The 20,881-nt window shown below is 42.5% G+C and overlaps 1 protein-coding gene across 1 annotated transcript in view; it reads right to left on the bottom strand.

Annotated features, from left to right (window-relative positions):
• Positions 1-20,881, bottom strand: part of PCSK1 (proprotein convertase subtilisin/kexin type 1) — a 109,152-nt gene that overhangs the window by 15,375 nt on the left and 72,896 nt on the right. Inside the window, exons 10-13 of the mRNA XM_033929194.1 lie at positions 19,007-19,240; positions 12,032-12,189; positions 9,566-9,699; positions 824-985 (exon numbers count right to left, since the gene is read on the bottom strand). Of these exons, the coding sequence (XP_033785085.1) occupies positions 824-985; positions 9,566-9,699; positions 12,032-12,189; positions 19,007-19,240 (688 nt within the window). The remainder of the gene's footprint in view (positions 1-823; positions 986-9,565; positions 9,700-12,031; positions 12,190-19,006; positions 19,241-20,881) is intronic.

Raw genomic sequence — 20,881 nt, 5'->3', positions numbered from 1 at the left:
ACCTGCGCAGATGCCCTCCCATCGCGGCTCCGAGCACAAGAACAGGTTGAGGGGGGTGGAGAAGGGGTGAGGCTGGGGTAGAACAGGGCATGGTGGACAGAATGGGGCTGGGCTGGGTGGAACTGGGGGCGGGGCCATGAGTTCAGATTTTACAGTAGTAAAATCTGGTAATCCTAATTTTGATTGAGGAACTTAACTGGAGATGCCCAAGTAAGGTTTACTTTTATAGTGCAAACTCATTTAACAGAAAAGGATAACCCAGTATTTGTCACACTGGGAATATAATTATTCACAAACGCCCAGATTCTCTAACTGGTACTGGTTTTTTAGGTGCTGGTAGGCGCCCAAACTTAGTAAAAGCCACCGTTGAAACAACATTTTAACTGAGATTCAAGGTGCCTATTGGTCCCATAAAAAAACTGATGCAGGAATTGTGCCTCCATAGGTGCTTTAGGCCACCTAATGCTACTGTGGGCATGGCTAACACTGGAAGTGGCAAAAGGTGGCCTACAACACCTATGGGGCACGATTCACATCATAGCTAGGTGCCAGAAATGTAGGCCAGGCAAAACCTGGCCTACATTTCTGGCACCTACCTTTGCCTGAGGTGCGATTCTGTACCCAGCACCGTTGCGTGATTGACACATGATCGGCAGAACAAACTGAAACTTAGAGCTATATGGTGCCTTCATTTTGGGATGAGGGAGGGAATATTAAGAAACCTGTACATAATTCCACCATTGTGCTTTGCTCGTTACTAAACTTTCCATTTCCCCAAATTAACTCAAAGCTAAAATGTTAAAACTAGCAATTGGTATCATACCTCTTTGGAGTCTGCAATCTTTTCCACACCCCGTCTGTCATTCTGGACAACGTTGTAAGATGTGTATACTCTAGGTTGCTTCATATGCTCCAGTTGTGTAGGGGTCCCGTGCAAAATCAATTTCCAGTTCACAATTTGACCTTCATTCTCTGGTCTTCCACCCTAGAGGTCAACCAGAAATCTTAGCACCACCACTTCACAGAAAGACAAGCAATCCAGAATAAATAGAAAACCTGGTATTTGTTCTTGCATTCAGCATCCCAGTTTTCTTTTGAAATATAAAACTCTAAGGGCCTGATTCTAAAAATTGCATCCTAATTGTAGGTGGCGGTAAGCGCCCTAACATCATCTAACAGACACATCTAACCATGACACACATTTTTTTAAAAAATCGATGGGGTGAAGGACACCTACAATGTAGGCATCCTTTGTTTATGTCTGGAGACATCTAGGCACACCTACGAGTGTGTAAAATGCTGGTCTACTTTTAAAGCATCTGTGATTCTGGACACGGTGCCTATCGGTGATTGGCATGTAGTGAGTGCCTGTTTTGCAGGTGCCTACCATGGCAGGCGCTGTTTCCAGAATGAGGCCCTAAATGTAAATACACATGCATAGGGTTGCCATAGTAAAATCTGGACCCCCTAGACCCACCCAGTTCCACCCTTCCCCGCCACATTATGCCCCAGTCCCGCCCCCAATCCTGCCCTAGACCCACCCCTGCTGCCTGCTCTCATTGGGCAGGAGGAAATCCACGCAAGTGTGGATGCCACGTGATGACATCATTGTGTGGCATCCATGCATGCACGGATTTCCTTCTGCCTGATGCAATTTAGAGGAGGCTTTTCAAAACTCAGACAAAGTGCCGGGTTTTGAAAAGCCGCCAGACCCCCAGACATGTCCTCAAAAGGAGGACATGTCCAGGGAAATCCGGATGCCTGGTAACCCTAACACATGTATAGCAAAGCGGCCCTACCAAACCATGACTAACATCCAGAACTCAAACAGCAACAGCCTTCCAACCCTACACGTGAAAAGGCAGCACTGCAGCTAATACACCAAGCCCTAGAACACTAATACACCTCCAGCTGGAAAAAACTGAACATGTCAGACTGCTGCAGATCCCTACACAGAAACTACCACATTTTTTGCTCCATAAGACGCACCTGACCATAAGATGTACCCTAGATTTAGAAGAAGAAAACAATAAAAAAAACAAATTCTCCCTGCCAGGCTTTGCACCCAACCCCACACTCCTTGCCAGGATCTGCACCCTGTCCCCCCTTCCCTGCCAAGCTCTGTACCCTGTTCCCCTCTGGTGGTCTAGTGGTGGGCAGGGACAGGGCATAGGGCAGGCAGGGATAGGGCACAGATGTCAAGGCAGATGACTTTTTAAAATAAGCAAAGTCACCTCAGTAACAACTATAGAAAAAAAGATAAATATAGTGCAAAATATAGACAGCAGATATATATTCTCAAAACTGACACATTTTGATCACTAAATTGAAAATAAAAATCATTTTTCCTACCTTTATTGTCTGGTGATTGATTTCTTTCTTTCTTTCCTTCCTCAGGCCCAACAATTGTACTTTCTCCCTCCCTCCTTCCTATGTCCCCCTCAATGCTTTCCAGCCTTTTTCCTCTTCCTCCCTCCCCGTTGTCTGGTGATTTTTTTCTTTCTTTCCTCAGGCCCAACAATTGTCCCTTCCTCCCTCCCTCCTATGTTCCCCTCACTGCCTTCCAGCCTTTGTCCTCTTCCTCCTCCCCTCAACTCAGGCCCAACAATTGTCCCTTCCTTCCTCCTGTTCCCCTCACTGCCTTCCAGCCTCTGTCCTCTTCTGACACCCCCCACAAGCCTGCCCGCCCGCTGGATTTAATTACCTCCAGCTGCTATTGCTGTGAGGACATGTCGACGAAGTAGCAGCAGCAGTGGAGGGGAGAGGGGGCTCCTGGCTTAGCAATGCAGCACCCAGAACAGAAGGAGTTGCTAGGAAGGGCCAGGCAGGTGCAGCAATTGCGAGAAGGTCCGGGCCAGCCAATGACGTCGGGGGTAAGGCTTCTGGGCTGGCGGTGTGCAATCGCTGCACCCACCTGGCCTTTTCCTTTCTCTACTTTCGGCTGCAGTGAGCAACCAGCAGCAGCGGCGGAAGGCGAGTAATGGCGGCAGTCTAAATAAGGTAACGGGGGGAGGGGGGAGGATTTGGGTATTCACTCCATAGGACACATCCTTTTTTCCACCCACTTTTTTGGGTGGAAAAAGTGCATCTTATGGAGTGAAAAATACGGTATATACAGCAGAATCCTTCACTTCAATCATACAGAAGACAAACTGGTCAATATTCAAAACAATTTAATCATCCAGCAACAGCTGGATCTAATCTAATCTAATCTTCTATTTGTGCATCGCTCATACCTATACAGGCTCAAGGCGACTATAAAGAGAGGCAAGAGGGGAGAGGATGGGGAGGGAGGAGAGGAGGGAGAGATGGGAGGTGGGTAGGTAGGAAATGGGGAGGGAGGAGAGGAGGGAGGTGGATAGGTAGGAGAGATGGAAGGGTAAAGGAGATTAGGTGTCGAACAGATGGGTTTTCAGCTTTCTTCAGAAGATGATGTGGCAAGGTTCAGTTCTGGTTCTTTCTGTAAGGTCATTCCAAGTTTTACTCCTAGAAAGGTAAGCATGGAGTGGAAAACTCGTTTGTAGTGAAGATCTTTTGTGGATGGAAGATTGAGTAGCATCCGGTTTAGGATTCTGCGAGAAGTAGACCACGCTATTGAGAAGAGCTGGATGAGTGGGGCCGCAGAGTTTCCATAAACTATGCAGTGAATGATGCAAGATATTTTGAATGTTATTCGTGATGGGATGGGTAGCCAGTGACTGAAGGGTGTGACTGAGTCGTATTTTGGATGAGTTGCATTTTGTGAATTAAAGTAGTGTTGATTCCCATGTAGATGGAGTTGAAGTAGTCCAGTTGTGGTAGGATCATCTACTGTACGATTAAGGCAAAGTGGTGTTGGTGAAAGTACGTATGATTAGCCTTAGTTGTCTCAGGTTGTAGAGGGACTTCTTTCAGAGACTAGATATTTGAGGTTCCATGGTAAGAGTGGAGTCCAGTATGCAACCTAGGATTTTGGAGGATTCGTCTATGGAGAGGGTTTCGCCTGATCGAAGGGTGATGCTTGTTGGTGCCATTTGCTGAGTTGTGTGGAAGTATAGAAATTTGGTTTTAGTTGTGTTTAGTTTTAGTTTGTTGGTTGTTACCCAATTTTGGATTTTTTCTATATTGTGTGAAATTTTGTTGGATAAGTCTGATTGATTTTTGGTTGTGGGAATAAGGAGAAAAATGTCATCTGCTTAGGACATTATGCTTTCGTCTTCGAATTTGATGTTACCTAGAGGTAGGGGGGTCCGTGGATAGTGGGGGGGGGGGCGCATTCGGGGGTTTGGGGGATCCGGGGGGATTGGTCTTCCAGCAGGAGGGTTTGGGCTCTCTCCTGCCGGTATTCATGGGGGGAGGTGCGCCTTCAGCAGGAGGGCTTGGGTTCTCTCCTGCTGGTATTTGGTGGTATTGGTGTTGGCAGGAGTGCTTGGGATCCCTTCTGCCGCGATCGTGGGTTCGGGTGGGGGTGCCGGCAGGAGGGCTTAGGATCCCTCCTGCTGTGATTGCGGGTTTCAGTGGGGGTGCCGGATCCTTCCTGCTCTGATTGCAGGTTCGGGTGGGGGATGCCGGCAGGAGGGCTTGGGATCCCTCCTGCCAGTTTGTGTCAGTTCAGGGGGGAATGCCGGCAGGAGAGATTGGGTATCTCTCCTGCCGGGGAGGTTAACAAGGATCGTGGCAGGAGAGATTAGGCATCTCTCCTGCCGCAATTGTTGCGGTGGGGGGTGGGCAGGTTGCCGAGGCTGCTGAGCTGATTGCAGCAGCCACGATCAGCTCAGCGGCCCCTATTCAGAACTTATACCTGTTTTGACTTGGTCTAAGTCAAAGCATATAAGTTCCGTCTGGCAACCTGTCAAACCTTTTTGGCTATGGCTGCTAGATGAATAAGTCTAGGTCGGCCCACCTCCCGCCCTATCCACGTCCAAAAATGTTCCTTTCGCTCTAGACATTCAGAAGCAGGATAAAGGCCTCAGCTTTGATTATCGGTACTTGGACGATCTGTTTTTTTGATCGTCCAAGTACCAATTTAGGCCACTTTTTGTACTTTTTTTTTTATTATGAGCCCCTTAGTCCAGTGAGTTTCCAGATTTTTTGTATCGTAGAAAAAAATAGCTTACAACAAAACTAGAAACTCGCTGGACTAAGTGTATAGCCCTTAATGAAGACAACATTGTTTAACTTGCTTTTTTACCAAACTTTTCAAAACCCCTAGGATAACTCTTATGTTCCTATAGGTTTCCATGGTTACAGCCCTCTGTTTTAATCATTAGGCATGGGATTCTTAAAGGTACATGTGCTTTTTTGCCTTCACCCCACTTCAGCTGCAAAAACTAATAGCAGGTGCAAAATGCATAGGTTCTTTTTATGCAGGTACTTGTATGTTGGCTCTTTTTTGCTAAAAGAAACTAATTCAGTGGTTTTATTTTAAAAATTTCCTGCAATTGCATTTGGTAAAAGTACTTGCATTGTTTGCAACTCTGGGGCCTATTTGAAAATTGCCAGTTTTTATGAAGTCACCCCTTATAAGGGGCTTTCCTGTGCACTAAGGCCACTTTTCCCATGGCTGGATAAATGGCTGATTTTCCAGTTTTCTGAATTAACGGCCACGTGTTAATTTTGCCATTAGTGCATAGCTATTATAAAGCCGGGGGGTGGCTAGTTTCCACTATTTTGCCTAGTACTGACACCAGGCTTACTAGTCTGTATTTTCCTGTATCATTTCTGCAACCCTTTACATACCCTTTACTGCAAGAGCCTCTATCACCTCCTATTTTGCAGGCAGTAAGGGTCCTTTTGCTAACTTCATGCTAATCAATTAGCACACAGCCAGAGGCTGTGATGCATAGATGACACCTGGGGCCCATCATTTTTTGACACCCTCCCCCATCTGTATGAAAAACATGATTTTTAGTAACAATCCACACATCACACATGAGTACCTAGGAAAAGGCAGCATCTTATATAATGCAGTAAGCAGTACGTCAACAAACCCATTGTAAAACTAAACAAGCCAGACTAGTACAGATCAATCTTACAGAGTCAATCCTAACAGAAAAACATATCTTTTCAAACACACAGAACACAGAAAAATACCTTCACCTGGTATGTAATCACAAACTAACCCCTTCCCCCTTTACAAAACTGTAGTGTGGTTTTTAGCCATGGTGGTAACAGCTCAGATGCCAACGCTAAAAAACGCTCTACAGTTTTGTAAATGGGGTGATAGAATAAAAATACGTAGACAAAGATTAAACTAAAGCACCATGAAGCTGGACTCTGCATACAATGCAACACCACAGAAACAGCGATGCATCTCCCCTAAAGCAAAAAATAAATAAATAAATATAATTTTTTTCTACCTTGTCTTCTCTGGTTTCTGCTTTCTCCATCTTCTCGTCACTCTCTTCCTTTCATCCACTGTCTACCCTCTCTCTGCCCCTTCTATATGGCATCTTCTCTCCTATTCCCCTTCCAGAAACTTTATGCCTCTCTTCACCCCCATTGGTCTGGCATCCATCTTCTTCCTTTCCCTCCTCCAATGGTCTGGCATCTCTCTCCTCTCCTTCCCTCTCCCACACCCCCATGGTCTGGTATTTCACTCTCTGCTTTCCCTTCCCCCCACTTCCATCAGCATCTGCCCCCTTTCTCACCCTTCACCATGCTTCCATACCACCCTGACCCCCTTTCTCACCCTCCACAACCTTCCTTACCACCCTGACCTCCTTTCTCTCCCTTCACCACCCTGCTATGCTCCTTTCTCTCTCCATCCAAATCAGCAAGGTCTCGCGATGACTACTTCTGCTGCCTCTGCTCTGGAAGAGGTAAGTGACATCAGAGGGGACTGGGCCGGCAGACGCGTCACTATTCTAACAAGATGGCGGACAGTTAAGTCATCTACTGTTCCATCTCCTGATTACTTTTTGTTCTTTTTTGGTTTTTTTCTTTTGTCTTATATAATTTTTGTTATTGATTTCTAATTTTTGCTTTTATCTTTGATATTAGTTTCTTTTTCTGAGTTTCTTTCCCTTTGTTCTATACTTATTTTTTTCAAATTACTTACTGTTTAATGATTTGACCGTTAGATCCAGCTCGGCAGTTGAAGGGCCCTGCACTCGTAGTTCGATAGACTTTATGGTGGCAGCTGGGAGAAACCGGACAGAGACCTGTCCTGGTTGAGATAGTGGAAGACCTGGTCTAAATCCTCTGCTCCGATGTGCAGATGGCTGCGTACTGCAATTTGCCCCTATTGTCTTAGGCCTACAAATACACCGAGAGTCACCTGCCAAGCTTCCAGCGGCATCAGCACACAGACATTCAGATCCGGGCGGCTTTCCCGCAGAGGAGAAAATCCTGCAACTACCGTGAACCTCATCTGGGGCAACTTCCTTGGAGCAGCTGGGACACGGACAGTGTGTCTGGGAAGGAATAAATGGATAGAAGACCATCGCAGGGGAGAAGACATACCGTGTTTCCCCGATGATAAGGCAGGGCCATCAAATAAGACAGCCCCCCTTTTTAGAAAAAAATGTAAAATAAGGCACCCCCCCGCAAATAAGCCACCCACCGATACCTGCGCTTACCCGAATCGGGTGGTACGGTGGGTGACTCCGTGTGGTCCCTCCGTCTACCGTATTTGCCTCCATGGCTGCATGCCGCGCCTCGTCATGAAGTGAAGAGGAGGAAGTGACAGGACTGCAGCGCGCGCACGTGACTCCGCGCAAGGAAACACAGGCAGCTTCCCTCATCCCTCCCTAACGGAGACTGCAGGAGTTTGTTCACGGCCAGAACATCCAATACAGGTAATAAAATTCTGTTTTTTTTCAACAATAACTGTGTACTGTAGTCTTCTTCATGGGTAAATAAGGCATCCCCCCGAAAATAAGCCCTAGAGCATATTTTGGCCTTCCAAAAAAAATAAGACAGTGTCTTACCATCGGGGAAACAGGGTAGGAATCTTGGTACTGTCAGCCCTTTTTTTGGAAACGTTATCCCTCCTCCTAAACTTACTTGCTCCACTTCATCAATGATGCAGAAACCGTGGATTGAAGACAAAGTTTTATTTTTATTTTTCTTTCCAGCTTATGATCTATCTTTAATCTTACCTATTGTTTTGCCTTTTATCTTTGTTTTGTTCTATTTCTATCATTTAAATTTCTTCAGAATTCTACTGTTCAACGGTTCTCCCTTCTATATCTATTCCTTTCTTTCCTCTCTTCTACCTTCCAAAGTATCTAGATTAAAGCTGTCTTGTTAAAATGTTTATCTATTTTATTTTTCCTCTATCTCTACTTTTCACTTCTCTATTACCCTCCAGGTACTTTAGATAGATTGTGAGCCTTCGGGACAGTAAGGGAATTTTTCAAGTACCTTTCTTATTTTAATCTTAATGTATATTTTCTGTAAACCGCTTAGAACCTAACGGATGTAGCGGTATATAAGAAATAAATTACATTACATTACATTACTTACCTCTTCCGGAGCACAGGCAGCAGAAGTAGTCATCGCAGGAACTTCCTGCACTTCAGCGCGGCTGCTGACTCTGCTCTGAAATATGTATGGCAGCCGCGCTGAGGTGCTGTTTTGAGCAGCGCGGGAGCTTCCGGACCCAGCCGGCTGTGCACCCCCTTGAAGCGTGCACTCAGGGCGGACCGCCCCCCCCCCTTGATATGCCACTGCACATAGCAATGCCCCATGAGGTAATTGATTAAAGCTGTCATGCCCACTCTCCACCCACCCCCAGACATGACCTTGTGCAGAAAAATCCAATTATTTTCACAGTGCTATACATGCCAGAGTGCGTCCTGCAATTAGAATTTTAACTCGCAGCAATTGCACCCTGGTGTTTCCTGCAGTTTACTAAAAGAACCCTACAGAACACACACATAGCTATTTCAACCCTGCATGCCCAAATTATACTTTTGGGCAGTGTTGAAGTAAGGGGGGGAGGGTCCTTCTCTCCACCTGCCCCACTCCTTTCTTGCCCCCACCACCCACTACAATGCATCCCTTCCCCCGCACCTCTTTAACATTATGGGCACGAAAAGCAACTTCAACCTGCTGCTCGCGCCTGCGTAGGCTCTTCCTGTGACATCACTTCCTGGACCCGCACCTAGGAAATGATGTCAAAGAGCCAACGCCTCGAACGTTAAAGAGATATGGGGGGAAGGGAAGGGGCGTGGGCGCACATGGCAGGATGGGGGGTGGGGAAGGAGTGGATTGGGGTGGGGGCAGCACCGCCCCAGGCACATCTCACCCTCACTACGCCACTGCTTCTGGGAATGTTTCTCGTGCGCGTGTATGTCTGAACACACACATCTATACACTTATATTTGTGTAGTGATAATACTGTTTGTAACTTGCCTTGAACTCCATTTTGTGAGGATTTGGCAGAATATGAGATCATATAAAACATAACATAATATATTCAGCCATTTTCCTCATGTAAAAATTGCTTTTTATGTGGAACTTGCTTTATAAAATGATCCCATTAATGGATTTGAAAAGTCGTCGTCCCCCAGCAAGATTTTCTACATTATGATAGTAAAGTGTTAACAGAAAGCAATATTCGGTGTATAGCCGTACATACCACATCAGTGATTTGTAAAACCCAGGTGCCTGTCGGATTTTCTCCCCATGTATGAACAGACATAAAGTCCCAGTTTTTGAAACCTCTGAGTGATGTGTCTTTTGCTCTTTCAGAGAGGAGGATAGCAGTAGTCCCTGCAAAAGAATAACAAGGATTTGTCAAAAAAAAACTTGGGGGAAAAAAAAATCTTTCCTCTGCGTTCAATTTATGTTTGCTTTTTTTCCAAAATGCTCTGATACCTTCTTAAGAAAGGAAAAATGAAATTGGTGGTGAATTTTATATGTCTTGAACAACAGTAATTATAAACATGAAGGGGAAAAAATATTTTTCATACATATAAATTGCCTTACTGATCAGAATATGGGATGAGTTGCTGAAAGCTGAAATATTTGGAGACTGATCCCCACCGTCCCATCTTCTTTTTCAACGTTTGCATCACTGACCTGTATGCATTTATTTGCTTGGGTATGTGCAAACATGTATTCTAAGTAAATTAGGCTGAAGCCAACAGGTGACCCCAGCGCATGCCAGTAAAAATCTGACCTGAACTACCACTATGACAGGAGAAAAGTAAAAGGTCCACTGGCCCATTAGAGGCTCCTCTGGACACACCCCAAGGAGATCTATGACCTCTGGTGGTCCAGAAAACTTCCCTCTCCTCTCTCCCTAGCTCTGATGCCCCAACTCTTATATTTTATACCTTAGTTCAGCCTGGCTCTCTCTTTCTCCCCCTGGGACCCTTACTCACTCCTAGGAGTGCGAGGGCAATGGGGGCAGGAGCAAACACATTTGTTCCTGTACAAATATTGTGCCAGCTGATTTCATGTAATAGTCTCTCGTAATGGCTAGTGATCACACTTCTAGATAAGGATGTGTTCCCTTATTTGGCGATCTCATCCTAATGTAATACCACAAGCCTACTGCTAGAGATCATCCAATGCCATATTTTTATAGACAACCACCAGGACAGGAAATAGTGGGGATTGCTCCTGCCCATTGCTTCTAGGGATGAGTTGAAGTTCCTGGGACAAGAACAAGAGGTAAGGGAACACAAATTGGCCCGAAAAAAGAGGTGAGGCTTTGATGGAAGGGGACTGATTTTCTAATTATACCCTGTATCAAAGCTGGGAAAGGAGGGGAGGGAAGGCTAATAAACCACCATGGATTGGAGGCCACCCAAGAGAGGGGCACTAGGGTTCTCCAATTTGGACCAATGGGCCCTTTAATTTTTTCCTGCCACTGTCATGCAAAGCATTGCTTGTACAATTCTTAGACCTTGCCTTTTCAACTTATTTTCACTTCCTTTATCTTTCCTATTCTGTCTTCTTCCTTATTGTTCTAGCTTTTCCCCTCATAACAATCTTGGCTGATAACTTATCTGTTTTTATTTTCTTATACAATTGTTGTTAAAAGAAAGAATCAATTATATTCACATATGCCTCTTTTGCTCTCTGATGGCTGTGGAAAACTTTGAGCTAATTATACTTCTTGTTAACTGTGTTTCATGTAATCCATTTTGTATGTTCATTTTTATGCATTATTTCTCAAAAAGAAAATCTCATGTCTTGGTCTTATTTATCCATCTGTGATCCTTTCTCTGCAGGGTATACCTCTTCAGGGTATACCTGGTGAAGGATCTATGACAGCAGTAGTGATGGACTGCAACTACAGGCGATGAAACTAGTAATTTATAACTGAGATGCACGACCTGGGAAAGTGGTCAAGTAGAGATGCTGGAGTTAAAGAGAAACTAGCCAACTAATTGTACATTGCCACTTAAATGTAAGCACCATCTGACTTGGAAAATGACTGATAGTTGGACTCTTGAGCACGAACTGCCATTGTCTTCATTACCACCAGTGCAAATGTCTTTTAGAAGACACAAGGCTTTTGTAATATTTGCTGCAGATACCGTAATCTCAGTTGTCATATGGAACTCTGTGAACAGATCAGCCATATTTCAACAATCTTCTCCCCAGTGTAGGAATGTTTAAGCCTTCAAATAGCCAAAACAAGGGAATAGCGTAATAAATGTTTCCATGTTTATTGTCATTCCAATAAAATTATGCTTCTGGCTGTTCTACAGATCTGTTATAAAAACATATTCGACCTGTTGTAATTCTGTAATAAGCAAGTTCTTCTGAATGGCATACAGTTCATTTAAGCTTTGTGTTAGGTTGTGTCTACTTGGAAGTTGGACAGTGGGTGTACATCGCTGGCAAAACATTTTGAAGCCACTTCGTTCAACTGTTGCAATCAGCATCATATCTTCTGCAATCATCAACAAGACTTCATGATCAAATTGTTTCTGGGAAATAGTTTCTTGTCTTTTTTTTCTGTGCATCCTCCTTGATAAGGTAATACCTTACTTCACTATCACTAATGATTCCCATTCCCACTATCTCTTTTGAATATACACAATATTCTTGTCTTTGCCTCATAATGGGTTAAATGCCCATACTGTACCTGAAGGGGAGGTGAGAGTAATATGTAGGTCTCCTCTGCGAGAGTATTCAATGGTTGTTTCAAGTTGCACATGCTCCAAAGACTTAATATAGCTATCCTGACCCTCACAGGCTCGTGTGGGAATTTCAATGATTATCTGACTTCCTGATCTTAGTGTCCTAGAAGGAATATGAGGAAAAAAGAAGAATTATATCACCTCTGTCTTTAGGAACAATAATGATATCTGCTGGTAATCATGTTCATGTTGAAAAAACATTAACAACTGGTCCAAAACGATGGTTAAATTTTGGCACTGACAACTGCACACTAAAAAGAGGATGGAAACCATCATAGCACATAATTTTTTGCACATTTGTCTCAAAATTCTGCATAGATCACCCAAATTGGGGACAGATCCCAGATCCAAGCATAAACTATTTAGTCAATTAAGCACTAAAAATCAATTACTGGCACTAATTAATTGACACTAATTAGAAATTATGTGTGGATCTGCCCTATGCCCTATTCTCTAATATGCACACTAAATTTCATAGCGTACAACTCAAAAGGCAGGGCCACAGTAGGGGCAAGGCCAGGTCAGGGGTGTTCCCAAAAATTAGGTGAAAAGTTATAGAATATCTGGATTTGCAGGCCTAACTGCCATCAGTGGCTGCAAGCATTTACTCCAGCTTTTAGCAAACATACAAGTTTAAAAGATATCACGAACATACACTGTCTTACCAGGCCGCCCTTTGGGCCAAAGATTTTAAGCAACTATTCTTTCTATCCATGTCATACTTGGATTTTAGAAGGCATTTGAAAACTTATTTGTTCTTTAGATTTCTGGGTAATTAATTTCTTCAGAGTTTTATTTGTGACTTAGGTTAATCTTTTGTAAACTGTATAGATCCTCATGGTTATGCGGTCTATAAGTTGATTTTATGCTATGTTACACATGTCCACATTGAAAGTTAGAGACAAGAAGAGTGCCAAGGTAGTACTCTAAAAAGGACGCTCTGTGTAGAGCACCCTTTACAGAATACAAGGGGCTGCTGAAAAGTTCTCAGCCCAACTATGAAACTTGCAAGTTATTCTATACTTTTCTAGACGCTTTTTGTTTCATTTCATGTCATTGAATCAAAAAGTGTCAAGAAAAAGTATGGAATAACTTGAAGGATTCATGGCTCCACATCATTCTCTTCTTGGTTGGGCTGAGAACTTTTCAGCGGACCCCTCACACTATCTTAGCAGAGATCATAATGGCTTCCGATGGAGGTGAGAATTTTATATAAATTGTGCTGTTTAACATTCAAGATTTTATATAGAGTAATGCCTGAGTACAAGCTTTCACTAATATGTAGATCAACTATTAACTAGTATTTTGCATCGAGAAATCTAATGCTACTGTCATTTCCAAATCCAAAAGGCGTTTCATCTAAAAAATTGTTTGTTTCCATGTTCTCTTACTAAGCAGCAAGGATTGGCCATCTTGCCTACTGTAGTTATGTGTCTAACAAGTTTAGATTTCTATTTCACTTGTACCCCATCTTTTCAGTCCTGAAGGACTGCCCAAAGCAATTTACAATAGGTCAATAATAACATTCATAACAATTTGTAAATACTGCAAATACAAAAAAGGGCAATGCAGTCAATATTTACATCAACTCTGCAGTTGGCGTTTATTTTACATGTTGGTTACAGCATTTACCCCCTCCCCTCCCCCTTTTAATTAAGCCTGCTAGAGGTTTCTACCTTGGCCTGAAGCGCTAAATGCCCCAACGCTGCTCTGATGTTCATAGAATTCCTATGAACATCGGAGCATCTAGTACCTTGGGCTGCGGTAGAAACCTCTACTGTGGCTTAGTAAAAGAGGGCCTTAAATTTTTAATGGGTACGCAGTACCACTATCCAGATAGTGAGTGATGCATAATACTCATGCAACCTAAAGGTCCTGCCACACTTTGGATAGCAGCAATGTTCAAACCACAGTCCAGACAGAAGTCCAGTTAACATGGCAATGTTTCTATCTTAACTTTTCTAGCTAGTCATTCAGATAGTAGTTTGAATATTATTACATTCCAAATAACTAGCAACTCCATTCTCACTCTTCCCGATAAAATCATACAAAACAAATTGAAAAACCATTCTAATAAAAATACAAAAAATCTTTTATTGAGGCGCGCTAACTGATTTAGCGCGCGCTAAATGCTAAGGCATCCATGATATTCTATGGGCAACTTAGCATTTAGAACGCGCTAATCTTTAGCATGCGCTAAATCGGTTAGCGCGCCTTAATAAAAGGACCCCGATATCTGTCTTTTGCCCTAGTTTTCTGTGCTGATTACTTTGTTATTGCATTCTTTGATTCATGCTCAGCACATGATGCAGATAATAATGTTGTAGTCTTGTAAGAAGAGAGTAATACTTCTACCACAGAACACAGAGCCATTCAACACCTGGCAGGACAGGAAGGGAACAGCAGCAGACATCTCCTCCAGGGAAGAGTGTGGCGCAGTGGTTAAAGCTACAGCCTCAGCACCGTGAGGTTGTGGGTTCAAACCCATGCTGCTCCTTGTGACCCTGGGCAACTAATTTAATCCCCCCCCCCAATTGCCCCAGGTACATTAGATAGATTGTGAGCCCGCCAGGACAGACAGGGGGAAATGTCTATCAAAGTTATCTTAGTGTATAATCAGGTACTCGAACATTTTCCCTATTTGTCCTAATGGCTCACAATCTATCTAACATACCTGGGGCAATGGAGGATTGAGTGACTTGCCCAAGGTCACTAAACCTTAGGTTTGTATACCGCACCATCTCCATAGTCATGGAGCTCGGCACGGTTTACAGGAATTGGGATGAGAAAGGAACTCCAAGGAAAGGATGAAGATCGGAGGAAAGAAGAATGTTTAGAGGACTAGGATAACAGAGGAGGAGGGAGTGTTACATTTTTGAGAAAAGCCAATGAGCAGCACAGGGTTTGAACCCACAGCCTCAGGGTGCTGAGGCTGTAGCTCTAACCCCTAGGCCGCTTCCTTCCTCCAGTAAGTCCTGCACTATTCAGCAGGACTTATTGAGTAGGAGAGGTTCCTACCTAGGGAAGTTCCACTTACTGGGTTATACCCAGATTTTCAGCGGCACTTACCTGGATAGTGCCGCTGAAATTCTGATCAGATCATTTCAGCGCTTCAGGCATGTTGGGGTGGCTCAAGGTTGGAGTCTGGGTGGAGCCAGGAGTTACCTGATTAGGAGCAATATTCAGTGCACTAACTAGTAATTATCTGGATAAATTTAGGGCGGCAAAAAAACAAATCCCCGTTCTGAGCTCATTGGGGAGGACAGGATATATAACAAAATAAATAAATAAAAATAGTCAGCACTGGCAACCAGGCATGGCATAGCACTGAATATCCAGGTTTTAAAAGCCTATGGCGGGCAGCATTCCTCATCTCCCCCCCACCCCCCCTGCTAATGGCATGTGCTCAATATTACCTCATTGGGAGCCTGACTGAGCCCCTAATATTTTAAGAACATAGTTATGCCTCTGGATCTTAGTTAGCTTAAATGGAAAAACTCATGACTCCAAGTTCAGCTCACTTCAAATGATCTTTGGGCACAACAATATCTATTGACTAACCCTTCATTAAAAATAATAGGGACCAGGAGATCTACTATTTTCTCGGTTATAACACCCCAGCTTTGGAACAATTTACCAATATATATTCGTAATGAATCCTCTTTAGAAAGATTCAAGCATTCCTTAAAAAGTTTCTTGTTCAAGGACGCATTTGGAAAATAGACAACATAATTTACAAATCACCAAATTTCTTAGATCTTAATCAGATTTACGCGTCGATTATAAATTTATCTTTTTTTTTGTGTGTGTTACCCACCATATGTGTTCCCCCCTAAATGTTTCCTTTTTTTCTTTAAAGATTGTAGTTCAACCCTTTCAACTTCGGTACCAGTCATGAATTAGAATGTATAGAATTTGTATGTAATTGTATAAAAGAGTTTTGTTTTGCCCCCCCCCCCCCATTTTTAAAAATGTTATACGCATTGAAGCATTTGATACAGCGTACATAACAAAATTTAATAAAACTTGAAACTTGATCTAAACTACAGTCATTCTACCTGATAAATTAATCTAGATTAGCCAGCATTCCCAGTTCTTTTTTTAGTGTTTGAATCTGAGAAAAATCAGATTCTGGAATAGCGGAATGCAAACCTGCTATCATATCTTCAAATAGGATGCTTAATTTCTCTTGGCTTCTCTGTAACTTCTGGTAACTTCCTATTTCAATTTCATATGAACCAAACGTGATTATGACAGACACAATAAAACACTTTGAGGGGGGTAATTCTATTACTTGCACCTATATAGGTACCAGCTCTGTGGATGCTGTGGCTATCTGAGTAGAGGAGTGGCCTAGCATTTAAGAGCTGCTGCCTCAGCACCATGAGGTTGTGGTTTTTATCCCAGTGCCACTCCTAGTACCCCTGGGCATGGCACTCCAACCTCCATTGCCCTATAGTTAGATTATGCGCTAAGCAATCTACTATAGTTAGATTGTGAGCTTGCCAGGACAGATAGGGAAAATGCTTAGAGTACCTACTAGTCCATGTGTTGTAAACCACTTTGATATCTCTGGAAGAAAGGCAGTATAAAAATAACCATAGCCATACCCCCAATGTTGAGAAAACTCCATTTGTAATGAGGGAGCATTCACTGGTGTTGTGTGTAGCACCCCTAATCATTGTGAAAGCGTAGCTGGTTTTAAGAAAGATTTGGACAAATTCCTGGAGGAAAAGTCCATAATCTGTTATTAAGACATGGGGGAAGCCTCTGCTTGCCCTGGATTGGTAGCATGGAATGTTGCTACTGTTTTTGGGTTTGGCCAGGTATTAGTGACCTGGATTGGCCACCGTGAGAACAGGCTATTGGGCTTGATGGACCATTGGTCTGACCCAGTAAGGCTATTCTTATGTTCTTATGGCTCCTATGGGCACCTCCAGTGAGGTGCACCAATGCTGCACAGTGAGCACCGATTCTCTAATAGCATCTGTGCGCTAAGATGCGGTTACAAGTTAGCCCCATATTGGCACACCTAAAGTGGGTGCAATTATTTACATCAGGCCAATGGCAGGCTTATGCCTAAGTGTGCCATGCAACACACATAACTCATTAGTATTCAATAAGTTATGAGACTGATTTTCTATATCATGCCTAAACAAAAAAGTTAGCACTGATTAGTGCGGCACTAAGCGCGATTCTGTAAAAGTTATTCCACCTTATAGAATCACACTTAGCACTGGTATGCATCATAACTTTTAGGCACAGCCATTTAGGCCAAAGAAAAGCTAGCATAACTGCCTGTGCCTAAGTCGTGTGCTTAGCGCATAACCTATAAACGTGTGTATAAAGAACGCCCACGAGCTGCCTCTAACCACGCTCCCTTTTCAGGCTCAGGCAAAATGCATAGCATTTTGGGCAGTGTGCATACTAAGTTGAGCATGTAACTTCCAATTAATTCCAATTATCGGCAATTATGAGATGTTAATTGCCAATTATGCGCACTGAGTTGCACACATAATATAAGGTGCCATATACAGAATTCAGAGGTATATGCACACCCCTTGTAGTTATGTGTGCCATTATAGAATCAGAAATGTATCCTTTTTAATTTGACCCTCGCAATACTACTCGCATTTTGCCACAAGTGACTTTTTGGGCACAAGTGACTCTTCTGGTATTTTTTATTTTAACATGATTCTTACTTTACCACATCACAAGTGCCGCCTGAAGTATGCGATTATAATCATTTTCATTTTTGGCTCTCATTAATTTTATTAGAAGAATTATGGAAGGACTGTAGAAGACTGAATTATTGTTTTTGGTGGAATTCAGTTTGTCATGTGTATAAAATGGAAAGAGCGTTGGCTGTTCAAAAAGGTTATTATAATAAATTTAAGGATGTGTGGGGATCATTATTAAATTATAGTAATGAATAAATTACACTTTTCCCAATCTTAATACACATGTGGATTTGGGGTGGGGGGGTGTTCTTGGTTTTCCATTAAGAATATATATATGATTGTCTTAAGATATAATATTTTCATGTGGTATATATTAGTTGTATATGAATTTGGGAAGGGGTGGGGGTTAAATCTTCTTGGTGTATGATAGTGAAGATTTTTCAAGTGATGTTGTATTATAATTGTTAGATATTTACTGTACACTTGATGTAAGTTTAAAAATGAATAAAGAAATTAAAAAAAAAAAAAAAAGAATCATGGGCTTAAGGGCATTACTGTTATTCTTAGCAAGATCCATCATACTCACATGTTCTTGTTTTTACCATTATGTCCTTTGTTTCATTTGTGTTTTGGAACTTATTTATAACATCCTTGTATTGATTTTGATGTAACTCTCTACATTTCCTTTTTATGATATTTTATTGGCATCATCTATATGGACATTGATTAAATTCAGAAGCATTCATTTGCATCTGGCATGGTATTGACTGTATTTCATTTATTGCTTGTGTTATATAAATGTGTCTTTTATTGTTTCCATTAGAATTTTATATTATTGTTTTTATTAAGATTGTATGTTTTAGGATTCCTGATGCAGGCACATTTGCCGCAACACGACCCGTGTCGAGTCCATTGTTAATCTAGATGATACTTTGTACATGCTATATTAGTTTCCATTAAAGTGTGGTTCATTTAAAGACCTGACTCACTCTGCTCCTTCTTTGGATTTCCTGGGATTTGTGCAGAGTGCACATTCTCTGTGGTCTGATTTATTGCCATTATAGAATAACATAGTGTTTGTGCCAATAACATAGTGTTTGTGCCAATTTTCTCAGCACATACTGCATAAGGTGTGCAGAACTGCAGAACTGCCCTTCATCAGTATGGCCTATTAATACAATAAGAAAGCAATTTTATAAGCAAAATTGTATCACATGTTTGTGCAAAGTCATATAATACCTTGGCTTAAATTCACTATCTGTCACCATGCATTCTTTCTTCTCTGGGACTCCCTTCCAGGTCTTAGGATTTGCTAAGTCCACCAGTGCTTTGGCGTTGAGTAGACCATACCCAAATCTGTCATTCACCATTAGTCCGGCTCCATTTTTCTTCCATTCTGGATTGTTGGCCAATGGGTCAAACTCAGATGTCCAGACTACCAGATGTTGGAGATCTCGCCATGTTAGGTTAGGGCTAATAAGAAAAGTCTGATTAATTAATACTGAAGTGCTACACATTTTTAATAGAATGCTTAAAAAGGTGTTTTTTTTTTCCATCCAATAAAAATCAGAAAATAAGTTTAACACACAACAATACATTTCCTATATATAAAAAGCTGCTTCTATACTTCTAAGTCTATCTGCAAGCCATAAGTGAATGTTTAAGGAATGTTTGAAACGGTTTTTAAAAAGACAATTTATTTTTCTTTTTGGGAGGAGGAATGATATTTATTTCTTAGCAGTTTCCTCGTGTGCCTTGTAGTTCCTCCTGGATTGCAAGCCAGCGTTGCCTTAAGAGTATCAAACACCTTAGGTGAACCCTCAGCTTGAGCCAAGAAAATCAAGCCTCTTCCCACCCCATATCCTGCATCTCACCCCTTTCCTTTCAATCCCTTCTCTATTCTACCCTTGCATAGTCCAGCATCAATTCCCCCTTGTGTCCAGCATCTCTCGCCTTCCCTACCTTCCCTTCCTCAAGGAATCTAACATTTCTGTTTGCCTAATTCTGTTTCCAAAAATGTCCACCATCTTTCCTATCTCCCTTCCCTCAAATATCCTTCATTTCACCTTCGCTACCTCCCCTCCCCTGAGGTGTCAAATATCTCTCCCCTTCTACTCCCCTACCCAAAGATATTCAGCAACTATTTCCTATTCTAACTCCCCACCATCAAATGTCCAACATTTCCTCTGCTGTCTAGCATCTCTCTCCTTCCACTCCTCCACCAAGATATTCAGCACATCTATTCCTTCCAATTTATTTACTTAAAAGATTTCTTAACTGCCTATAACTAGGTGGTTTTACAAAAAAAAAAAAAAAAACCAAACAAACCAAACAACAACAATTATATAAAATAAGAAACATACAGCACATATTATACAAATAACAACAGGTCCTTCATATAAGCCATATTTTACAGCACTCGACAGCGTATTGTGACCAGCCAGGCTCCGTGTCTGACATGTTCACAGGGAAAAACCCCAGGAGAGGCAGGACTAAGACTAGGAAAGCTGTTCCCAAGCCCCGTAAAGCCCACTAGGTTCCCTGTTTACACTAGGGATGATCTGACTGAAGAAGAGTTTCTTTCTGACCATTCAGAAGCTGAGGAGATGAAAACTCAGCCCAGCTCTGCAAGGTTTGTCTCCAAACCTGTAAATATTAGGTTTAGGCAAAATGCCCCTGTAAGAAAACCCTGCATTTACCCGACCATCCATAGGGGGATCCCAAGAGAGCCTCAGAGCAGTGCAGGCACACTGAGAGCAGGGTGGGGCTCTCACACTTAAAAGCCAGCTGCTTTCTCTTCAGAGTTAGAAAGGCCAAGGAAGGGAAAGGGTCCTCTCTCCAGTGCTCAGCAGCCAGCCAGACCAGAGCAACTTAATAATCTGGAGCCCATGGAAGTGGATAATTTAGCTCCATGCCAGGAAGCTGTGGCCATGCCTCAAGAGGAAGAAATGGAGGTTTTGGACCAGGTATTTCCAGAACAAGAAGCTATGGAAATAGGTATTGCCTGCAAAGTTCACTAACTGGAAAGCTGTGTTTTGTGGGAAGTTTCTAAAGCTATTGACTGCTCTGCACTGAACTGGTTTTTTGGGTTTTTTTTTAATGCTATCTTGGATT

This window comes from Geotrypetes seraphini, chromosome 1 (assembly GCF_902459505.1).
Source record: "Geotrypetes seraphini chromosome 1, aGeoSer1.1, whole genome shotgun sequence".
Classification (NCBI taxonomy): Eukaryota; Metazoa; Chordata; class Amphibia; order Gymnophiona; family Dermophiidae; genus Geotrypetes; species Geotrypetes seraphini.
The sequence above is the reverse complement of the archived record's forward strand: the minus strand, read 5'-3'. Positions and strand labels throughout refer to the sequence as shown.